Genomic DNA, 24,067 nt, shown 5'->3' with positions numbered 1-24,067 from the left:
CATTTTTAAAGATGGACTTTAAAGATTAGTGTGATAAAATACAGTTTTTACTGGGAGATTTGATTTTTATAAAGAATAAAAAAGAGCTATATTAAGATTATAAACAGAAATGCAATGGATCTCTCCATGCTGCATTAAAGAAGCCATATTAGCTATTATGAAAAATAATTTTCTGCATTTCTGAAAGAATTTTCTGTTGTTTACCATCTGTTTTTCAAAAGTGAAGGAAGTCCTTATGTTTTTCCTATTTCATGTCACTTGTGATTTGTGGATAGGATGGACAATATGAGTAGAATGGAACTTATGAAAAACTAAGCTTGGATCTAGCTGGATAGCATACCATAGTCTTTTTGCATATAAAACATCCATTTTTCCCTTTTTACTCAATACTTAACACATAAAATGTATGAAGCCCACGGGTTTTCAGGTGGTCTATTCTAAAGCACAAGCGTTGATTTTATCAGGGTGATTTGTTGTTGAAAGGACAGATTTTTCAGTATTTTCTCTTCCCTTTTTCTTAATGCCACCTACCATTCTTAAGGACATTAAATAATGTTGTTGCCTGAGTTCTGAATAGAAAGAAAATTAAAGCCTCCATTTGGAAATACTGAGCTGAATCTTGACTCATCCCTTTCAACCTATTTGACCTCAGAAAATCACACAACCTCTGTGAGTTTCTATTAACTCATTATGTATCAAATGTAATTATAACAATTGTGCGGGGTCGTGTTGAGGCTTGGAAGAGGTACCATAATATATATATATATATATATATATATATATATGTAAAGTTTCCAGTACTCGTCCTAGAATTTAGTACTCAATACAAAGTAGCTATCATTATATAAGCTTGCTAAGTGGGTTATAAAGTACTTTGGTGTAATATTAAACCTACAAATCACTCCTAGGACTACTAGGACAGGTATCTTTGTCCTCTTTAGAAATGAGAAACTATACTTCAGCGGCAGGCTGGTACCAAGAAAAGGATCTAATAGGGCACAGGATTTCCGGTGTATACTTCTTTTACAAATGGAGCCCTTGGGGGAGGTAGGGTGGACAAAGGAAGCTTCTTTTACTCACCATTGTCTTATTTCCAGTCTAAGTTTATTCTGTAGCAGAGCCAGATGGCTGAGATATTCTGGAACTATGGCTACTGGCCCTAAGGATATCTATTTTATTATTCCAAGAAAGACCAGGTAGGTTAGGCAATGACAAGGTACGGCAGTAATCCACAAACTAAAATACTTATAACTATGCTCAAAGTTATACTTAGAAAAACAAATATGGACCAACAACTTTATTCTTCTAAAAATTCTTGTTATGTGTATGGTAAGAAATTTTGTAAAAAGGACAGGTATCTGTGGTCTTTTTCTCTGTATAAAATATAGAATTTGAAAAAAAAAAAAAAAGAAAAATCCCTAGCTTTAGACTGGCATATATTCCCTAAAGACTCCTTCTTAGAATCATAAAGAAGTATTTAAACTGCTACAGAGGTTAATTATATTTGCCTAGGTAATATATATGCTATGATTCAGGTTTCTTCTGAACATACAGAAGAACTGCCTCAAATCCTTACCGAGCCTTATCACAAATTTCAAAGAATAACATAAATGACTATTGCATAGTAGTGCTGCCAAAAAGAAAACGATTACTATTCATGGGGAGCAATAGTCTCTTTCTTGTTAGAGCAGATTAGTAATACATTGTCTGAATCTGTTATATCATGTGGCTAACATTCTACTTTTTAGGTAGCTAACAATTAGAATTCTCTAAGTTGGTCATTTTGCTAATTTACCTCAGGAGAACAAAAAGGGCCCAACACCCTAGTTTGATAGGAAATGATCTGAATGTTCTGAAAATTTGGTGAAAGTAAATTTATATATGGCAAGCGGAAACTAAAATGTAAACTAAAGAATACATGGTAAGTTTCTTGCTGAAGTAAGGTAACAAGGGAGAAAGGTAACACTACAACAGGTGAACGAATGTATCTATGTATAAAAGTGTGTGTATATACATACACGTGTGTACTTCCTTTAGCTACTGTATACTATGCATATAGTTATGATATACATACAGTTACCACTGCATGGCAGGAGGCATTTTGTTTCGTAGTTTCAGTTTGATTTCTACACTCTATAGTTGGAGGAAACTGAGGGGTAACTTATTCAACGCCATACTGATTAGCTTTGAATCCAGGTCTGCTTGACCCTGAAACCTCCACTCTTTTAGCTACAAAATGCTTCCTCCAGTTATAACTTTGTGCCATTTCCATCAGCACAGCCAGAAGAGTGAGATGACCCCAGAAAAAATCAAATAATCTACATTACACTGTATAATCATCTCCTTTTCCCCTTTTCAGACACTCCTCCTTTAAGATATCCCCTCTCCCCCAAACACCCTGCAGCTCTGCCCTCATATCCTGACAGTTCTACTACCACCACTTCCTTTGGCCCAACTGTCCAGAGTCCTATTTCTCATGGCCTCATCTAAACCTGGCCACGGACTGATATCACATCTCCATTCACTTTACCTGCTATGTGCACCATTCCCTCAGGGTCAAGGTCTCTGTTTTCCAAAGTGATTGTATCATGTTAGTGAAGACAATGGCAAAATGTGTTACTCCATTCTTGGGAGGATATTTAAATTTAAACAGTGAAATAACTACATACTTAGAAAGTACTAAAATTTGTTCTGAAAGTCCTAAGCAATTTGGTATAAAAATAACAAGCTCATAGGAGAGACTTTTTTTTGGAGTCAGGTCTCTAAGTGGACCTTAGCCATGTATGCCTCCTTGTCAGGCCTATCTCTACTTAATAATATTGCTCATCCACAGATCAATTCCAAATAGGAAAAATATATTTATCAACCTAAAACACTTATGTTACACATCATAGATACCACCTATCGCCAATCAAATCATTGTTCTTTCCTGAGTCTGTGCCTCCGATGTTTGAAATCTCAGCAGCTAGTTCTCAGAGGCTGTACACTTGTGCAGGAAGTTTAATAAAGTATCTGTACCAACCCTCCGTAGCTCAAAGAAGGCTCTGGATATTTAGATTTTATGTTCTTAACTGTCAAAAGCAGATATTCTAAACAAATCAATCAAAATAAAATGAGAAAAACCCAACTTTTTTGTTCTTCACCTATACTGGTGAACTTAGTCCAAATAACTCTAATCCAAAACTACCAAAGGAAAGAAAGAAGAAAGAAAAGAAAACTAGCGACAGCAATGTGAAGAGATGGAATATGAGTTTGGAATAAGCTCCATTGCTAATTTTGTCCAAAATAATTTTTAGTAACTCTGGCCATAAGATGGAAGTATTAATGAAAAAAAAATTATTTAGGTGCATAAGATAGCCTGGTGCCTAGGACACTGGACTTCAGGCTCTCCAGCCAGAATTCCTGTACCATTCAAATCCAAGCACTTTGTTGAGCAACCTTGGACAAGTTACTTAACCTCTCTAGATTTCAGTTTTCTTAAAGTGAGGATAATGAGAGCAATCAACCACATGAGGGTATTATGAGGGTAAAATGAGTTAATATAGATAAAAGCACCTATAGCAGGGTCTGGCATAAGTAAATACTAATTAGATATTAGGTATCATCACTGTTGCTATTGTTAACACAATTATCGCTACCACCAGCTCACAGACTGGGAAGTTCAACAATCCAAAGGCAAAAAAATGGGCAGTATCTGCACTTTTTTACAGTTTTAAAAACACCAGTAAAAAATGCCAATAATTTTGACTTGTGGTGTTGGATTGTTGGGCTTGAAATACTCTTCACCAGACACATGCTCTACTTACTTTCCCCAAGAAAAGCATGTGCTCTATGCCGTCTTATTTATACAAATGGCTACAGAGTGATTCGATAAACATTATAATTTAATGCCCTCATCCAGAAGTCTTTGCTTTTGTTTCAAGGCTAATGGAGGTGATCAGTCTTCCTTACATGAGAAGAGCCTGTGGCTGTCTTCTGGAAAACATAATTTGGTAGAACTCCCTTCCGCGTTATTACTAATTTTAGTTTCCGGGTTGCAGATGCTCTCCTTTTGTTTTTGTAGTTATTATCAGTACCTTTCTGTGTGTACTGAACAATGATGGTTTATGATTCATTGTTTTGAAGTCTCTTTATTGACTAAATTAGCCCCCAGAGTGCTGTATAGCAAGTTAGGTTTTGATATAAGGCATAAAATCAGAGCTATAATCTATCTGTAGAAGTCAAACATATTTTTATGCCTATTCTTTCTTTTTCCAAAAGTATTTTGAGTTACCAAAATAATAAAATCACACTACAGAATATTTACAGAATAAAAAATTAAAAAGAAATCTCTCATAGTATTTCTACCAGTTACTATAATATTTTTGGCATATTTCTGTTAGTAGTTCTTACGTATATTTTCAACATGTACATAAGCATACAATGTCTTTAATCTTTTCTTTCTTAAGGTGGGGGGATGAGAAGAGGGAGAGAGAGAATTCCAAGCAGACTCCATGCCCAGCACAGAGCCTGACACAGGGCTTGATTTCACCACCCAGAGATCATGACCTGAGCCGAAATCAAGAGTCAGACGCTTAACTGACCGAACCACCCAGGTGCCCCTTTAATCTTTCCTATATAGCATCATAATGAAAGCATTTTCCATGTGGCTACATTATTCTTCATAACTATAATTGTTAATGCATGAGACATGGCTTACTTACTCATTCTTTATTATTAAACATTTAATTTGTTTCTATTAAGATGACTATTTAAATAACACAGTGGTAAGTCTTTTATGAATATATTTATTTCCATATTTTGGAATTTATTCTTAGAAGAGATTGTTTAAGTATTTATACTTATCAGTCTAGGAAATTATCTAAACTTACTGCTATATCATGAAGAAAAGAAATTTTCAAAAATATGCAAAATAACTCTATAAAACACTATGACTACTAGCTGATACTGAAAATATAAATACTCTCTCCATTAAATTCTTAAATTTGTTCTCATCTGAATTTCATTTCCATTCAAACAGCCATATCCTCTCCTCGGCCTCTAAATACATAACTTTGGAAGTATTTCTCACTCTCGTGCAGGATGTCATATTCTGCAGCTTTATATGTTAGCACTTATATCAACTATAATTAAGCACTTCTTTGAGTAATGCTTAATGTCTAACTTTTTCAATAGATAATATGCTATGTAAGAGCAGAGACCCCACCTATTCTGTCACTTTTACACCCAAATGTCTAGCACACAGCAAGCAATGTTATTTATTCTTTCATTGATATATAATGGTTTAAAATTATTTGTGCAGAATACCTTGCTAACTGTTATGGGGAAATGCATAGATATATATGACAGTCCTTGCCTTTAAGGAGTTGAAATAATAATAATAATAATAATCCTTTACTATTATTTTTATTTAATATGTTGTAGGAGAAAGTTCATGGGCTTTAAAACCAGATGGATTTGAGTTTCACTCTCATTTATCATTCGTTGGCCATATGATATTGGACAAGCTAGTTAACTTGTTGGAGCCTCATATTGATCATCTGTAAAGCAGGGGTAATACTTGTTCCACAGGTTACTGTGAGGTTTAAATAAAGTCATGTATGCAAAATTTTGTTATAGTTCATATAAATTAGAAAGTACTCTATAATTTTTTGTTAAATGAATGAATAAAGCCTCATCAATTTTGGGTTTTCTTCCTTTTCCCCCCTGGTTTATTCACTTTCTTCCCATTATCATTGTCTGAGTCAATAGTAAAGACTTAAACATTTCACACCTAAGCTATTGATCCTTGCTCTACTTCCTATGATCACCTTCTAATCTATTATTACATAATTCTTCTCAGAGCTTTGTCATTATCCCCAATTTTTTACCAGATAAAACTTATTACAATTTTTAAGGATCCTTGCCAATTGGTCCCAGGAGTCCATTCTGTCTACCTCAGTGTCCTCGACTCTAACTATGACCTACTCAGGTAGAGCATACAGAATACAATAAAGGGAGAGAAAAACATAGATATGCTGTATATAATAAACTCAAGTCACAGGTACAACAGAGATAGCGTGACAGTTTAGGGTTACTTCTTCTATGAATATTTCCCAACTCCCCAGGTAGTTTCTTACTTTTTTTCTCCAGGCCATTATGCATATATCTAGTATAAATACTGTGCTGCAATTATTTGAGTAGGCATTGCCTCTAGCTCCCTCCTCATTTATTGATTCAACAAATACTCAGTGTGCAACACAATATACAAAGGGCCTCTGCAGGCTCTTCTTGATAATCACTGAGCTCCTTGAGAGTGGAACCCATATCATAATCATTTTCATACTATCAATGCAAACAATACAGAGAAGACCAATGGATACTGAAGGAATGAGTCAGTGAGTGAGTAAGAAAATGTATGAACAAAATGGCAAATCTACTTATTATACCTTAAACATTTTGCTCTATTCTACCCTTGAATTTTGTAGGTTGCTATTTTCCTGAAATGGGAAGTAAATTTGGTTACAGGGAACTGATTTGATGAGCACAACCTGGTCCTAATTAGCTCATCTTATGACTTGCCATAGGATGAATTTCCCATCATAAGACTTATTCTTAGAAAGAAATTATAAAATAATGCATGCACACAATGCCAGTTGAACATTTTGAAATATACAAAGAAAAGAAGGCTTTTTTTCTCATAATCCTATCTTCTGTGCCCCCTCCCCAAAATTATATGTTTGGTAGGTATACTTCCAGATCCCTTATTTCCTATGTATTTCAAATATATTTCTTATGCATTTTTGAGTTAAGACATTGTCTCCAGAAGGCTGCTCTCAGGGGCTTACCTAAGGCCACAAAATAGGATATTGGTGCAGATTCCTACCCCAATCTTTTAAGCCAGGTTATTACCAAGCTTCTTAAAAATAACAAACTGAGGGCTTCAGAGGGGAGGGGGGTGGAGGAATGGGATAAGCTGGTGATGGGTATTAAGGAGGGCACATATTGCATGGTGCACTGGGTGTTATATGCAAGTAATGAATCATGGAACTTTACATCAAAAACTAGGGATGTACTGTATGGTGACTAACACAATATGATAAAAATTATTATTAAGAAGTAAAAAAAATAAAATAAAATAAAAAATAAATAAATAAAAGGTTAGTATCCAAAATATAAAGAACTTATAAAATTCAACTACTGATAAACAAATAATCCAATTAATAATAGGGAGAAGAGATGAACAGACATTTCTCCAAAGAAGACATACAGATGGCCAACACACACATGAAAAAATGCTCATACAACATCTTGAAGATAATAGGAAGCTATCAGTGGGCTTTGAGAAGCAGAGTGACATGATGTGACTTGAGTTTAAGAGAACAGTTCCAGCCGCTTCACAGAGAAGAGTCTATGAAAGAGGTGTAAAATCAGGAACACCAGTTGGAAGACCAACTAATAATTTAGAAAGGGATTATGGAGGTAGAGGTGGTGGTTAAAAGGGTTCATATTCTGTATAAAGCCTTTTATTTGCTGAGAAATCTAGATGTGTGAGAAAGAGAATCAAGAATAAACCCATGTGTTTGTTTTTTTTTAAGTCTAAACAGCTAAAAGGATGGAATTGCCATTAATAGGGGGAGAGACCTGACAGAATTTGCTCTTAAAACTGCAAACACAAATAGGCCTAACCTGTAAGCATCTTCCCCGTATATTAGTTTGCTAGGGCTGCCCTACCAAAATACCACAGCCTGGGTGGCTTGAACATCAGAAAGTTATTCTCTCAAAGTTCTGGAGGCTGGAAGTCCACAATCAAAGTACCAGCAGAATTAGTTTCTTCTGAGGGTTCTCTCTTTGACTTGCAAATGGTTGCCCTCTTGTTGTGTCTTCAGATGATCTTTTCACCATGTATGTGCCTCCCAGTGTCTCTGTGTGTCCAAATGTTCTCTTCTTATAAGCACATCAGTCAGTTTTCATTACCCACCCTGAATCACCTTTCTAAAAACCCTGTCTTCAAATGTAGCCGCATCTGGAGCTCCGGGGGTTCGGGCTTCTACATACAAAGTTTGGGGGAACACAATTTAGCCCGTAACACCCAGTGATATGATTTCAGAGTGAGGAGAACCATCTCTTTCATCCTCTAAAAATTTGATTTCATAGTTTAAAAAATTCTACTGTGGATGCTTCATTCTTTCAGATACCAATTTTTTTAAAAAATGGGAGAAATAAAATCAGACTCCTACTAATTATCTTTAGAGCAAGTTCTAATAGACCAGGAAGACACCAGTTACCTACGTATTGAAGAGATGAGCAGCACAGTGGAGTGAGTGGAAGTAGCACAACTGGCCTGGACACAAGTTCACAGAGACTAGCAATGAAAGTTAACTTACACAACATATTTCATTACCCTTCACATAATATTTAAACAGTCTTGGAGAGAGATTGTTTATAAAAATAGCTTTTTGTGTGGTATATAAAAACTGAGAACTATAACCAAAGAATGTTTTTACAAAGTAAATGTCTCCCTTTCCAGAGTTGATATTTTCCTGTTTGTTAAAAAAATAAATGTAAAGTATATAAGCAGAACACCTTATATTATCAAGAATTTCACGTATAAAAAAATATGCTAAGCTAACTGAATTTGGTTGGTTTTATAAAATATCTAGTAGGAATAGTATTCATCACAATTAACATATTAATTTCAATAGTTAAAGGGAAGTGTTTCTTCCTCCAAAACAAGTTATTAGCAATGTCTCTAAGCATTTATTCAGTGTGACTAATACTATAAAGTATGTAGTAGTGACACTTAAAATATCCAGCAAAGTGGAGATGAATGAATAAATAATGTAGCAACATTTTACATGAACAAGAATAATTTCCTCAAAATTTCCCAATAGGAATGGCAGATACCTCGAGTAAAATGATCAAATCATATACAAAGTGCCAACACTGGCATTATAGTCATCTCCCAAAGCATTCATGGCAATGTGCCCAGCAGGTGAAATATTCCATAAGCAGGATTCTGGTCCTGTTTTAGCCTGTCATCAGCTACCAAAAATGGCTGGACACTGAATCAGTTAGGAATCAAGCCCCAAGTGCCATCTCTAGGAGATGAGGCTCATGATTCACTTGCTAGATTCCAATATAATATATCTTAATTACCTTTGATTTTTTTAAATAGACTTTATTTTTTAGAGTAGTTTTAGGTTCACAAGGATATTAAGCAGAAGATACAGAGATTTTCCATATACCCCCCACCTGGACGCATATGTCACTTCCCCCATTATCAATATAATCCACCAGAGTGGAACATTTGTTGTAAACAATTAACCACATTAACACATCATTATCAGTCAAAGTCCACAGTTCACCTTAGGATTCATTTTTGGTGTTGGACATTCTATGGGACTGGACATATTTATAATGATATGTATCCACCATTATAGTATCATACAGAGTAGTCTTACTGCCCTAAAAATCCTGGCTTATTAGTGTTGAGTTTTAGATGTTCTTTGGATGTTTTAGGTAACAGTTCTTTATTAGATATGTCTTTTGCAAATGTATTCTCCCAGTCTGTGGCTTGTCTTTTCCTTCTCTTATATCTTTCACAGAACAGAAAATTTTAATTTTAATGAGGTTCAGCTTTAATTTTTTCTTTCATGAATCGTACCTTTGATGTTGTATCTAAAAAGTCATAACTAAACCCAAGGTTGTCTGGAGTTTCTCTTATGTTATTTTCTGGGGTTTTTATAGTTTTGCATTTTACATTTAAGAATATGATCCATTTTCAGGTAATTTTTATGAAGGGCATAAAGTCTGTGACTTGATTCATTTTTTTGCATGTGGATGTCCAGTTGTTTCAGCACCATTTGTTGAAAAGACTATCTTTGCTCCATTGTATTGCCTTTGCTTCTTTGTCAAAGATTAGTTGACTATATCTATGGGGATATATTTCTGGGCTCTCTGTTCTGTTCCACTGATCTATTTGTCCATTCTTTTGCCAATACCTCACTGGATTACTGTGGCTTCATAGTAAGTGTTGAAGTCGGGTAGTTCCAGTCCTCCAACTTTGTTCTCCTTCATTATTGTGTTGGCTATTCTGGCTCTTTTGCCTCTCCATACAAACTCTAGAATCAGTTTGTTGATATCCCTAAAACGACTTTCTAGGATTTACTTGGGATGTGTTTCATCTATAAATCAAATTAGGAAGGACTGACATCTTGATAATATTGAGTCCTCCTATCAATGATCACGTACTATCTCTCCATTTATTTAGGTTTTTTAATTTGTTTCACTAGAGTTTTGTCATTTTCCTCATATAGATCTTGTGCATATTGTGTTAGATTCATACTTAAGTATTTTTTTTTTGGTGTGCTAATGTAAATGGTATTGTGTTTTTAATTTCGAATTCCACTTGTTCATTGCTGGTATATAGGAAAGTGATTGATGTTTGTATATCAACCTTGTATCCTGAAGCCTTGGTATAATTACTTGTTAGATCCAGAAATGTTTTGTCAATTCTTCCAGATTTTCTACAAAAACAATCATGTCATTTATAAACAAAGACAGTTTTATTTTTCTTTTTCAATCTGTATACCTTTTATTTGCTTTTCTTGTCTTATGACATTTGCTAGAACTTCCAGTATGATGTTGAAAAGGAGTGGTGGGAGGGCATATCCTTGACTTGTTCCTGATCTCAGTGGGCAAACTTCTAGTTTTTGAACATTCAGTGTGATGTCAGCTGTAGGTTTTTCTGTATTCTTTATCATGTTGAGAAAGTTCCCCTCTATTTCTAGTTTACCAAAAGTTTTATCATGAAAGGGTGTTGGATTTGTCAAATGCTTTTACTGCTTTTATTGATATGATCATGGAATTTATCAACTTTAGTCTGTTGATGGAATGAATGCCTTGTATTAATTGATTTTTGAATGCTGAACCAGTCTTGCATACTTGAAATAAGTCCCACTTGATTGTGGTGTATAATTTTTTTAACATTGTTGAAGTTGAGTTGCTAATGTTTTATTGAGGATTTTTGTATATTTGGTTATGACAGATATTGGTCTGTAGTTTCCTTTTCTTATATCTTTCTTTCGTTTTGGTATTAGGCTAACGCTAGCCTTATAAAATGAGTTAGGGAGTATCCTCTCTGCTTCTATCCTCTGAAAGAGATTGTAGAGAATTGGTATAATTTTTTCCTTAAGTGTTTGGCAGAATTCAACAGTGAATTCATCTGGGCCTGGTGCTTTCTTTTTTTTTTTTTTTGGAAGATTATTAATTATTGATTTATTTCTTTAATAGATATAGGCCTATTCAGATTATCTATTTCCTGTGTGAGTTTTGGAAGACTGTCTCTTTCAAGGAATTAGTCCATTTTATCTAGGTTATCAAATTTGTGAGTTCATAGTATCACTTTATTTTCTTTTTAGTGCCCATGGGATCTTTTGTGATGTCTCCTCTTTCATTTCTGATATTAGCAATTTGTGTATGATCTCTTTTTTACTTTGGTAGGCCGGTTAGAGGCTGTGCTGAGATATTTTAATATAAATTGAAACATCATTATATTCCATTTTAAATATTTCAGATTGTAGCCTTGAATCTAGGTCAATTCAGGAAGTGAAATGAGGTCAGTACTTCAAAGACTGTAAACTCTCTGAGAATGTTCATCACATCTCAACTAAGTGAAATGCTGTGAATTTTGATACACAGCCACATGACTGGAGGTCATTTGATGTATCTAAGAGAAGAAACCAACAGTTTTTGCTTATCACTCTCCCACTAATATTGGATGTTCATGTAAATTTCTGTCCTTTCACAGCTATTTGACAAGAAAGCATGAAAGGTAATTCTATTTAACGTCTGCAAATCTACAGTTACAGAAAAGGGAAAGAGTAGCTAAAGGTGCATCTGAGAAGTAACATTGTTGCCAGACAGTTAAGAAAGACCTACTCCGGGGCACCTGGGTGGCTCAGTTGTTAAGCGTCTGCCTTCAGCTCGGGGCGTGATCCCAGGGTCCTGGGATCAAGCCCTGCATCGGGCTCCCTGCTCCGCTGGGAGCCTGCTTCTTCCTCTCCCACTCCCCCTGCTTGAGTTTCCTATCTCACTGGCTGTCTCTCTCTCTGTCAAATAAATAAATAAAAATCTTTTAAAAATAGAAAAGAAAAGAAAAGAAAAGAAAAGAAAAGAAAAGAAAAGAAAAGAAAAAAGGCCTACTCCTACTCACCAACCCTCTTGACCTCTAGAGGCAGAAAGATGAAGAAACATTAATCTAGTACGCAAAAGGCTCATAATCCATTAGAAACAGTAAGGATGAAACAGGCAAATGATAAACTTACATTGGATGCTATTGCTAGTGAAGATAATACTTTATCATTAAAATAAGAATTTAGCTCAAAGTGAGAAGGGAAAACAATGATAGCAAGTGTTTAGATTAAAAATCAAGAATGGGATGGATTACCAGAGTTTCTTTATTGAATAGTCATTTATTGAGTTTCTATAACAATATTTATTTGATTCCAAGATGTCAGATAATCTATCAGCTTTTTAAAGGAGAAAAACCTCTATGTTAAATATGTGTATCAATGCTAAGGGGCATTTCCAGAAATGTAAAAATATGAACATGCTCATTTTATGTCACATGTAAAAGCACTTTGCTAGGACAGCGGGTTCAGACGTGTGCCTACTAGTCATGGACCTAGCATTACAGAGATTAACCTGGTGGAGTTATGCATACATTACACAAATAAATGCACAAAAGTATAATTATAAACCAATGTTGCAAGAAATCTGGATAAGTTTGTTGAGTGTATATCCAGTAAAAATCTGAGTTTAAAAAGCTGAAACACAGGGGTTTCTCTAAAGCTGAGTTTTATTCTTTATTTGTTGACTAGTGAATATTATAAAGTCCATGAGCTATGAGAACTTCCTTTTCATCTTCTTTCTCCCTATAGCTCTGAGAAACTTTTCAGTCTTTGCTACAGGTTGTAATCCTGCCTCTCATTTTTCCAGATGACTCATCCACCATATTGGCACCCTGTCTAAATCTTCAGTCAGGACTAGTTTTATGGAGCCGGGTTTGTACATCTTCATCCCACATTAAGATTTTCATAGCATCTCAAGTTTATTCAAAACTTCTGGTTGAAATCTTTAAAAGTCATGTTAAAGTTACTGTAAAAGTGCACAATTGTATTTACTTGCCAAACAAGATTGGCCAAGTGATGTCAATTATATTACAACATGTTCAGTTAATCAATATGTATGACTTACTATAGTTATGGTATTACTCTGGGACTGGAGGGACAAAATTATTACATGTTTTCTACCTTAAAGGAGGCTCAAATCTAGTTGAGGAGTAAGAAAAATAATATTCTTCTATGAGTATAATGTCAGTCAATAAATAACATTTATCCAGAATACTCCTGGATTATGCGGAGGGCTGGGAGTTGGAAAAAACAACAAAGAAATAGGGGGAAAAAAACAAAACCAAACAAACAAACAAAAAATCTTTCTATAACCTAGTATTAAAATCACTCCTCCTAATGGTTTTGTAATTGTTGGCTATTATTTAACTCTAGTCTGCTAGTATATTGGAAACTAGAGTAATAGTCCCGTTCTTTGCTTTGATCCAAACAACTGCAAAGAATTAATACCACCCCAATCTTTCTTTAGCTAGCCATCTTTGAGAGTTTTAGATTATTACTATATATTGAAGGAACATTCCATCTTACATAAGCAGAATGTTTTATTCTATTTTTGCCATTTCTTAAAATCAAAGCAACCTAGAAAAAGTTATTCCCACAAACTCATTACTTATTGCTAACTTGACATATTCAGCTTGATCATCTGGTGTAATGTATATATTCTTGAAACTAAATTGATTATCTTGACACTTGCTCTTGGCACAATGAAAAGAAAGCTTATAGCTTCAAATATAAGGTCTACATATTACCACATTATAAGGTTAGGATGCCAGAGAAACTAGGAAAGTCTTTTTGAAAAAATCAAAGACATTTTGTTATTTGGTTGGTAAAACTATGAACTTAAGAAAATCTGAATATAGGAGGCTCAAGTATAAAGAACATCTGAACGCAGATCCTAAATCTGATGCCTTTTTCAATATCTTACACCTAAACAAGATATGTGAAAGCATGGGCATATTAATTTTGCAAAGATTGCAATCTCAGATATACTGCATCCTAGCTATGACATTTTCTAAGAATTTTTCTCATAAAAACTGTGAAAGCATGAGGCCAGCAATATCAGTAGAAAATTTTAGGTGAGCATGAGTATAATGGCACTTACAAACTGATTAGTGTGAAAAGGTCACAGTGGCAAGAACAAGAAAACCACCAAAAGTGTCCTATGGAATCCGTGAAACAGATAATACTTTCAAGCACACATATGAGATTATACAATGCATTAGTTGTTATCGTTAGCAATATTTTTACTTACTTTTTCAAAAGCACATGACTAAAAGTACATTGATAAATATATGTGTTAGAAGCATAGCAAAATATTGGCTTTGTTTCTCCAAAGACCAGGTAATGGCACTACTGATCAGATTCATGAGCACGATATATGAGTGGTATTGGAACCTGGGAATCCCAGTGTGAAAATCAAAGTGGGGATGGTCTGGTAAAGATATCTGATCACACATTTCCCAGGGAGACTGTCAACCTCCCTGATTCTCCTACACTCATTTCAGCACCAAACAATACTAAAATCTCAGCACCCAGCAGGATGAACCAGTCTTTCCTAATTGTGGTTGAGAAGAGCACTTGGGCAATGGAACACAGTGATTAGCACACATTCCTGCTCAGCCTTCAAATGATTAGGTTTTGGATGCATACACTGTGATAAAGCATAACTTGAACTTAAACTTGTGGGGATCTGTTTTTAGAAAAGAGAAGACGGAAACATTGAGAGAGTCATGACCCAAGCAACTCGCCTCCTGATTGCCCTGAAAAGCAGGAATCATGAACAAAGCTATTTTTGCTCTCCAATTATCCTCTGAGCATTTGTCTTACTGAACCCCACAATTCGTCTTGATCTCATCACTTTTGGGGAGGTGGCAATCCCACATATATCTACTCTCTCACTATCATCTCTAGTCTCTCTCTTCCCTCTGCCTCTATGTCCTCATTTCCAAACACACATAGCTCTTTTCTGTCACAAATTACCATTCTGGGGATCTCACTGCCCTCTCCAGCAGGCACTGTTTTTCAGTTTCTTTGACACCAAAATGGCCTATGCATACTTTCCCCACGTCGTTACCGCCTACTTCCTTCTTCCTCTTTTGCAAACTGGCTTGTAGTTCTGCCTCCCCTCCCCACACAATACTGTTTTGAAAGTAAATGATGATCTCTGTCTCTCATTCTGTTTGATCTCTGCACCTCTGTTCTCTAAAGGTCTCTTGGCACAGCCTCATCCCTTGCCTTTGACAACCTGACATTATCTGTTTTTTTTTTTAATCTTTTTCTGATCCTTCTGTCTTATTTTTTCTTCTACATTCAAGCTATGACCATTATCCAGGGCACAGTCTTTGCTTCTCTGATCTTTTTCCTTTTCAAACCCGGAGAGATATTAAATGGTATTCTTCAGTCTGAAGTACCTTAGAAGTGGCCACTGAGGGTTCAAGAGCAACCGGAAGGGTAGACAGGTGGTGCTTCCCACCACTTCAAACGGAATAGTTCTGCTTTTACCTATTTTACTTGTTTTGTGTTGTTTCTTTTGGATAGCTTATTTGTACTCATCAGTGTACTGAAAATTGCATCAAAATCCTAAAACCTAAATCCAATTTCTTGTTTTACCACTATCTCTATAACTTTTGCCAATATTTCAAAGCATTAATGCATTTCTTACATCCAGACCTGTGCCATTCCTTCCATCTGGACCTCTCTCCCACCCTATTCCTCAGCACCTTCCTAACTCTTACTGCTATTCTGGTCTTCTATGTCACTTCCTGCAGGAAGTCCTCTATGAACCCAAAATCTGGGTAGGGTGTTCTTCTGGTGTGGTACCATTGCGTTCTGTACCAATCTCCTAACACAGCACTTATTTCACTGTGTTGTCTGTTTGTCTATATTCCCTTTAAACTGGAAGCTCACTGAGGACAGAATATTTTTACACCTCTAGCATAGTGTTTGGCATGTAATAAGTTTGAAAAATCCAAGCAGATAAATATATATCCCGCAAGGATATCCAAATTAGGTGCTCTCTAAAAAGAAAAGAAAGGGTTATCCCTCATTCTGATCAAACTGCCCTTGTGGTTTGCCTGCTTCCTGAGAGTCCCTGACACTTCCTTCATCCACTTCTGAGTCCTGTTCACAACACTCTCACTATTTGCTTTGGGAGAAAATTGTTTTATATTTCCACTCTGATTTTTCTTGTCTGAAACAGAGGTTTACTGTTAAAGATATCTCTGATGACCAGGAAAAATTTAAAGTACTAAAAATCATGCTATTTTCAAAACTGTATATTTAAATCATTCTTTTTTTTTTTTTTTAAGATTTTATTTCTTTATTCGACAGAGATAGAGACAGCCAGCAAGAGAGGGAACACAAGCAGGGGGAGTGGGAGAGGAAGAAGCAGGCTCATAGTGGAGGAGCCTGATGTGGGGCTCGATCCCATAACGCCGGAATCACGCCCTGAGCCGAAGGCAAATGCTTTAACCGCTATGCCACCCAGGCACCCCATATTTAAATCATTCTTAACAAAATTCTAACAATACACAATTTTGGCCTAATTTCAACAGTTCAGATGTCTTCCACTAGTAAATAAAGGTAATAAACTTTCAAAGGATTTGAAGTAATATCTGCAGTTTATAAGAAGAACATTGGTGGTTAAGTGCCTTGTAAAGAACATATTGCTTCAAATATTTGCTGGACAAAAATGTGTATATGTAAATGCAATAAAAAAATCCTAAAATTAAATCAAAGAAAGGCTCAATGTAATGTCCACATATACTCTGCAAACACAGCATTAGAGAAATTTTTCAAACTGCTGGTGTACTAAAACTAGAAAGTACAGTAGGTATAGTCCCATCTTTAATCCTAAACAGTAATATCACCTTCAACAGGCAAAGCCTGAGTACCTCCATCATAAATGTGGTAAGTTCTGAAAGCAAAGTTACATTTAAATTCAGTGGGCTTTGTTTTGTTTTTATAATGAAAACTCAAGTATCAGATGAGTAGCTGATGAGAGGATTTTTAAAATCCTGTTCAACTCTGAGAGTCTGGTCAGGGATTTAGATCATGAATCAATTTAAGTCACTTTATCTGTAGGGTAAGTTTCTCATATTTCTTAAAACAATAGCAATTTTGTAAAGAAAAAAGCCCCACAGTCAACAGGGGAAATGTTACTTACGAGTATTGTGTCAGCAATTCCAAATCATTATGCATGTTGATTGGATATGCTTCACTGAGTTCAAACAACTTCTCCAGAGCCTCATAAATGAAAATGATGCAAATAAGAGAAGCAAAAGCTTCTTCAGTAAACCGGGTGATATAGCAGACAAGGGAGCTTGCATCGGTGGCCACGAGTATGATACACAGAGTTGCAGTCCAGAGTCCAATGCTAGCTCTTAAAGACAGGTATGACAGCCCATATTCTCTAGATGGAGGAAAAGAACAGTGAGAATAAGGTCACTTAACAGCTTGCCACCATTTTAAATAGATGGAAATAAGTCTAATTTAGGAAGTGAAAGTAAATAAGCTTCACATCCCATGAGTATCTAAATTCAAGACTGTCTAAAGGGAGCATCTAAGGGGACAAAACTAAAAGGAGTTTCTCGGTGTTTAATACAGAATATGATTTTTTATCAATTTTACTTAATATATTACACAAATCTTTTATTTTTCCTTGATTTCCACGGAGAGACAAAACGGCAAACTGAATCGAATGAGCCACTTCCACCTCTCCCAGCGGACCCCGAATGTGATGTTGGGAGAAGTAGAAATACAGTGGAGAAAGAGAAAGGGGCTAAGGGCCAAAAGTAACACTTACTTGCAAAATTTAAACAAAATCTTTTCAAACACCAAAACTGGTCCTGTACTGCCTAATATGGTAAGAGGCTGTCCACCAAAGAGAGAATAGGCTATCCCAGTCATAGATGCTCCAAAGAGAGATTCGATTGCACTCTGTGTAGAGATACAAATAAGTCCATTATCTAAGCTGTACAGGCAACCATTATAACTAGGGAGAAAATGTTTAAAATACATGAGTATATTCTTTCTCCTTTGCCATGAAAAGCCTAGCGACCTTGGGCAGGATGTGGGGTAAAAGGATAAGAAAAGGGATAAGCAGTCAGCAGAATATGAGTGGTACTCAGTGGGGATATGTCCTCTCCACATTCCTTATCTTACTTTTCTTTTGTCTACTAACGGCTTACATGTATTTGTGGTAAGGTTCAGGACAGAAGCATGGCCTGTATAAATAGGAAATGGACTGCTGGTGAAGTGAGAACCAGAGCAAAAAGCTAGCCAAACACTGGGGGTCAGGGATGAGACCAGAACCTTGTGTGAGACTTAAGCATTAACTTCTGAGATATTCCATTCCCAGATGACCAGTTCTACTAGACATCCAGAAAACTCATATGAAGTGTACCAGTAAGACCACACATCAAATCTGTCCTTATGATGGAATTCAAAAGCAAATGAACACTTATCTAACCATGAATCTTAAACACTGATCGAGCTTTAAAAATCCAGGAAAAGCATAATACGTACTATACGACCTTCAGTTGCTTCTCCCAGCAGTCCTCCAAACGTGATGACAGGAGACATACACGCGCAGTAGAGAAACAGAAAAGATGCTAAGCACTGCAGGCTGAAAGCATCTCTGAAGTCACTCCAGAAGTATGGAGCTTTTCTTTTGATATCTAAAATAAGTCCCCCAAAAATCCTAAGACAGGGGGGAGAGACACAAGAGTGAAATCCAAATATAAAAAAAACCCACACAAATCAAAACCCTCATTTACTTTGTTGCCAGGTCACAATATACGTTTTCCATCAGCAGAGATGAGACCCATTATCATGATCTACAGAGATGGCTTTGCACCACTAGGTTACTTCAATTCCTAACCAAATATTGTGCCAGCAACCAAAAAACCCTAGGTTCTCTCAAACAAGGTTCAGACCAGTTTCTCGATCAAAATTCAGATAATGAGATTTAAGGATTACTCTAATCTCTGTGCCATTTCTATATCCATCTCCTCCTCCTAAACTCAGGCCTGCTCCCCTCAATCACTGGCAGTATTTTCCAATTGTTTACATTTCATTTAGCGTAGCAGGAAGTGAAGATTGGGAGGGTAAACTGGCTTTTGTATTCTCCAATAGAGAACATTACCCTGGAGAGAAGATGTAGTGTTTAACCACAGCTCCAGTTACCTACTTTCTCAGCCAGAATAGTCCTCACTAGGTATTGTTGCAAGCAGGCATCTAAATGGCCTTATGGAGGACAGTAATACCTAGTAAAGACAGATTGCTTCCATAATTATTTTCATTTTTAGGAAATTAAGAAAGGGACCTTATAATAACCAACCTAGAAAAATGTAATTTTGATCCACTTTTGTCTAAATATATCCCTACATCTATCATTCACAAGACAATAATACCCTTCATTGGTATAAATTCACTTATTCTAAATGTATCCAAAAACCACACTGAAACACTTCAAAGAGGATTTGGGGATAGGGGAGGGGGGCAAATAGCATTAAATTATGAAATGCTCCCTAAAATTTGAGGACTAAAATGCTTTCAATCTACTAGGAATGACAGTATTAATGAACAGGCATTCTCATTCTTTGAACATTTTATAATAATATGTGGATTTAACAGTTGGCTACTAAGAGCTCTTTGTGCTCCAAGGAATAAAGATGTCATATTAAAATGAATAAGACTCTGGTTAAGTTCCTATGGGGAGGTTAAAAAAGCCTATTATGGGGGTGCCTGGGTGGCAAAGCGGTTAAACATCTGCCTTCGGCTCATGGCGTGATCCTGGCACTATGGGATCGAGTCCCACATCAGGCTCCTCCTCTATGAGCCTGCTTCTTCCTCTCCCACTCCCCCTGCTTGTGTTCCCTCTCTCGCTGGCTGTCTCTCTCTCTGTCAAATAAAAAAAAAAACTTAAAAAAAAAAAGCCTATTATGTTCCAATATCCTGCCAGTATGCTGAATATATTTGGGTTATGCAAAATATATAATTTATTTTTAATTTATTTTTTAGATAGAAATGTTCACTAGCAATCTAAGAATCGCCTCAAACATTATTGTTCTCTTGAAAAACAAATTCTGGTTTGCCTTGAAAAATGCATATCTTCAGGATAACTGAAAATTTTGACTATCATTTTTAATTGCCCTGATCTAATATAGACACAATAGTAATATGATAGTAACTATCTTACTAATATGTAAGTGATAGAATCACTGTGTTTTCCTAGTGATTGCTTCCATCAGAGAGATACAGAGTAAGAGAAACTGAGTAGGATGAAATCCAATTAAAAAGAGGACCTTTAAACTCAAAAGAAGCTTACAGTGAACCTGCGAAATTCAAACACACAAAGATCACCTTAGGTTCCCCTACCTGTGTTTGTTAGACATATATATAATTTTATTTGGGGAGGATCGGTTCTGAATGTGTTAACTTATCAAAGTCACAATTCAAAATAGATTTAATCTACTATTTATTCATTCATTTATAATTTATATCCCACCTAACCCCAAAATATTTTGAGGTGATTATGAGCTATTACTTAGTAGTTAATATTTATAGGTTTGATAGTACTTCCTATTAGACCATTGTTTTCTAATTAATTACTTGGTAGGGCATACATTAGTCTACATAGCTATTATATTACTGTGTAATAAACGTGCTTTTAGCAGCAAAAATCTAAATCCGGAAGTGGGAGGTCATTGCAGAGAACAGTGCAAGTGCAGCCCAGATGTACACCAGCAACTCCAGGAGAGCAGATGAGTAATGGATACTTCAAGTCATGTCAGCAACAGAATCTGTGGAAGAACTCTGGAGAAGCGAAGATACCGGATATTGGTGACCTGGGAGGATTTAGGAAGCAGTAAGGAAAAGTGAACTTCGAAAAAAATCTAAGCTATGTGGCATGTTACACCTGAGAGAGAGAGAAAGAGAGAAAAAAAGAACCACCAAAAATAAAAAGACAGCATTTGAAAATATGAAAGCAAACAGAGGGAGTAACCGTGCTTCCAGTAAAGGGAAAAGGAAAAAATTATTTGAATCATCTCAAATTATGTATGGAGCCCGAGGAAGACGTTCAAGGACATTTCCTCAGAGACACAACATAGATAAAGGGAAAGAACAGAGGAGAATTAAAATGCACAGAGTTGTCAGAAACCGGAAAGTCGGCTTAGAGGACACAGTGAAAGCAGTCCCAGAAATGGCCTTGAGAGGAAGGGAGTACCAATCCTGCAAAGCCTTTGCCATTGCCTTCAATTATAATGGAGGCTGTGTGCACATATTCCCTGAAGACAGACCCTCCCAAGGTTTTCTGCTTTTCTGCTCACACATTGCTTGGAGAGAGACAAGCTGTCAAACGATAAAGAACCATTTTAAGAAATAAATTGAAGCTTTCATCTCTTCAAAGATGTGTGATTAGAAAAATAAATCATATAGCTCTTTCAAATTACAACCATAAAAATAAAAAATACTATTATATACATCCTACTTGCATGTAATGAGATAGGGTCTATAAGACTGAGTTCCTGGTATTTATTATTATTTCCATCTCGAACTTGAAGCTTTCAACAGGCTTTTTTAGAAGGGGCAACTGACAGTTTTCTTATTCATTCTAAGAATCTGTGAATGCATTTTATGCACAGCAAAATGAAAGACTAGGTAAGATAAAATGGAATGATGTATCCACTGTTCGGGTTTAATAGTAACAAAAATCATTAGCAAGTACTGGGAAATCAAATTAATTGGCATTAAATAGGTATTCAAGTACTAGGTATTCAAACAAATAAATATTCAAATAAATAGGTATTCATTAAGTATTCAAAGTCTAAAAAATATTACATCTCAAAACAGCAATTCCTGACACAAAGAACAGTATCTCATTTGGTCTTCAAAGTCCCATACAAGTATTTTTCACTAACCTTCCAGTTCGCTGAAGTTCGGGTCCACTATGTCCTCCGTGGGGCTCTGCTTCCCCATGAGCTGCTGTTCCATTTGGTACAGCAGGAATCTTCCTCTTCTCCTGCAGGAAGTTTTTTGTTTTTGTTTTTTAATTTCAGGTGCTAGTTGCAAATAACAAAAACAAATTTTTTTCCCTTGAGGCAATATGCAGAGTGGCTAAGAACCCAGGCTCTGTTACTTATTTGCTGCATGACCTCTAGCAAGTTATCTAAGTGTCCTAAAGCTTCTGGTCCCTCCTCCATTTACGAGTAGTAATAACATCTATCAGTGTGATTAAGAAAATTAAATGAAGTGATGGACATTTGTTCATTCTTTCAACTAATCTTTGTTGGGTGCCTCGTGTGCCATGCATTGTTATGGATGCTAGAGAGGCAAAGATGAGCAAGAAAAAGCATTCTTACTGAAGACAAACAACAAACCTCTAACATTAAGTAGAGCTAGAGCCATGAAGACAAATGAAGGAAAGGAAGAAGGAAGGGGACAAAGAGACGAGGGCTGGGTAGGTTGGAGTAAGGCGTTACATGGTGGTGTTATATGGCTGGCATAGTTCAACTGTTCAACAAACTTAAACTATTACCGTTAGCTATTTTTGAGGGTAGTTCCCTCCTTTATTCTGGCTGATATCTTCCTACCCATTGAATGATTTACAATACGGTTTTTTTCTGACTCACAGAGATTCAAAAGATTATTACAAAAGGAGACTTCTAGTTGAGCCATTGAAAAATGAGCTGAGGCTCATGTAAGTGCTGCCGTATTCACAAGTCTATTCCACCCACTTTTGTCAGAAAATCAGAAAATCCTACCTATCAGTTATCTTAGAGCATGCCAATGTGTTCAAAAGGACTTAAAAGGATCATAAAAAAATTTTAAAGTGGTGCAATTAAAATTTTTACTTGACTGCCATTCCAAAATAGTGTAATCATTATCAAATGTTCTTATGTACAATGGGACATTTAGGTAAAATGCCACAGGTTTAAAACATGAGAAAAATAGGTTTTGAAATGCACAAAATATAGAAAAGTTCATTGTTTGATGTTTTTACAATTTTCCAAGTATATGAATAGGTACATTGAACTAAAGTTCAAAGATAAAAGGGAGGATGTCTGTCAACAGATGGTGGAACTGCCTTTACATATAAATAATTATCTTATGTTGTAAGGGGCTTTAAGAGTGGCCTGAGTACCTTCAACACCCAAAAGTCACCCAGGAAACACTTCTTAGTTTCCACAAATCTCAGAGAGCAAGTGATATTATTTAGTCTTCTGGGTAACTATCCCTTACTGGCTATGTTAACTCATTGTCTTACAATGGAAAAAGCTATACATTGATAAGGAAAATGATAAACCATGAAACATATTAGCCATTTTAAAGCACCTGTTTCATCAAGGAGTGTTCATCTTATAGTAAGAGGGAAAGGTGTGTGAAAAGAGATGTATGAATAGTACCGATGAATATTCCAAGGAAAATACAGGAAATATTTTTTGTTCAGAAACACAGGTATTTTGATATTTTAAAACAAACCAATGAGTGACTATATATTTGGCTACTCAAATTATACAATATATTTAGTCAACAACAAATACTTATTGCGAGCCGATCTGTATCAGGTTCTTGGCCCCACCACTAATACACCAGTGGACAAATCAGGTCTGTGGAGCTCACATTATAATGGGGAATGGCAACAATAAACAAATAAACACATAAGTAAATTGATTCTGTGGTGTGTTAGAAAGATTAAAACTGTAAAAATAACAATTTCGAGTAGAGTAAGCAGTGGTCTGGGGTGTGGGCTGGGTGGGTTAGGAGGAAGGAGTGGCAATTATAAACAGAACGGTCAGGTAGGATCAGTGAGAAAGTGTCATTTAAGAAAAACCTGAGGGAGTCAAGGGAATAACCCATGAGAATAACTGAGGGATATCTAGACAGAAAGA

The 24,067-nt window shown here is 35.9% G+C and overlaps 1 protein-coding gene across 16 annotated transcripts in view; it reads right to left on the bottom strand.

Annotated features, from left to right (window-relative positions):
• SLC4A10 (solute carrier family 4 member 10) overlaps window positions 1-24,067 on the bottom strand; it is a 304,114-nt gene that overhangs the window by 57,170 nt on the left and 222,877 nt on the right. For all 16 annotated transcript variants that reach the window (XM_034654639.1, XM_034654638.1, XM_034654629.1 and 13 more), the window contains 4 exons: window positions 22,097-22,197; window positions 18,699-18,873; window positions 17,977-18,110; window positions 17,338-17,583 (listed from right to left, as the gene is read on the bottom strand). In XM_034654639.1, the coding sequence (XP_034510530.1) occupies window positions 17,338-17,583; window positions 17,977-18,110; window positions 18,699-18,873; window positions 22,097-22,197 (656 nt within the window). The remainder of the gene's footprint in view (window positions 1-17,337; window positions 17,584-17,976; window positions 18,111-18,698; window positions 18,874-22,096; window positions 22,198-24,067) is intronic.

Source organism: Ailuropoda melanoleuca, chromosome 2 (genome assembly GCF_002007445.2).
Source record: "Ailuropoda melanoleuca isolate Jingjing chromosome 2, ASM200744v2, whole genome shotgun sequence".
NCBI lineage: Eukaryota > Metazoa > Chordata > Mammalia > Carnivora > Ursidae > Ailuropoda > Ailuropoda melanoleuca.
Note: the sequence above shows the minus strand (reverse complement) of the source record. Positions and strands in the feature narration are given on the sequence as shown.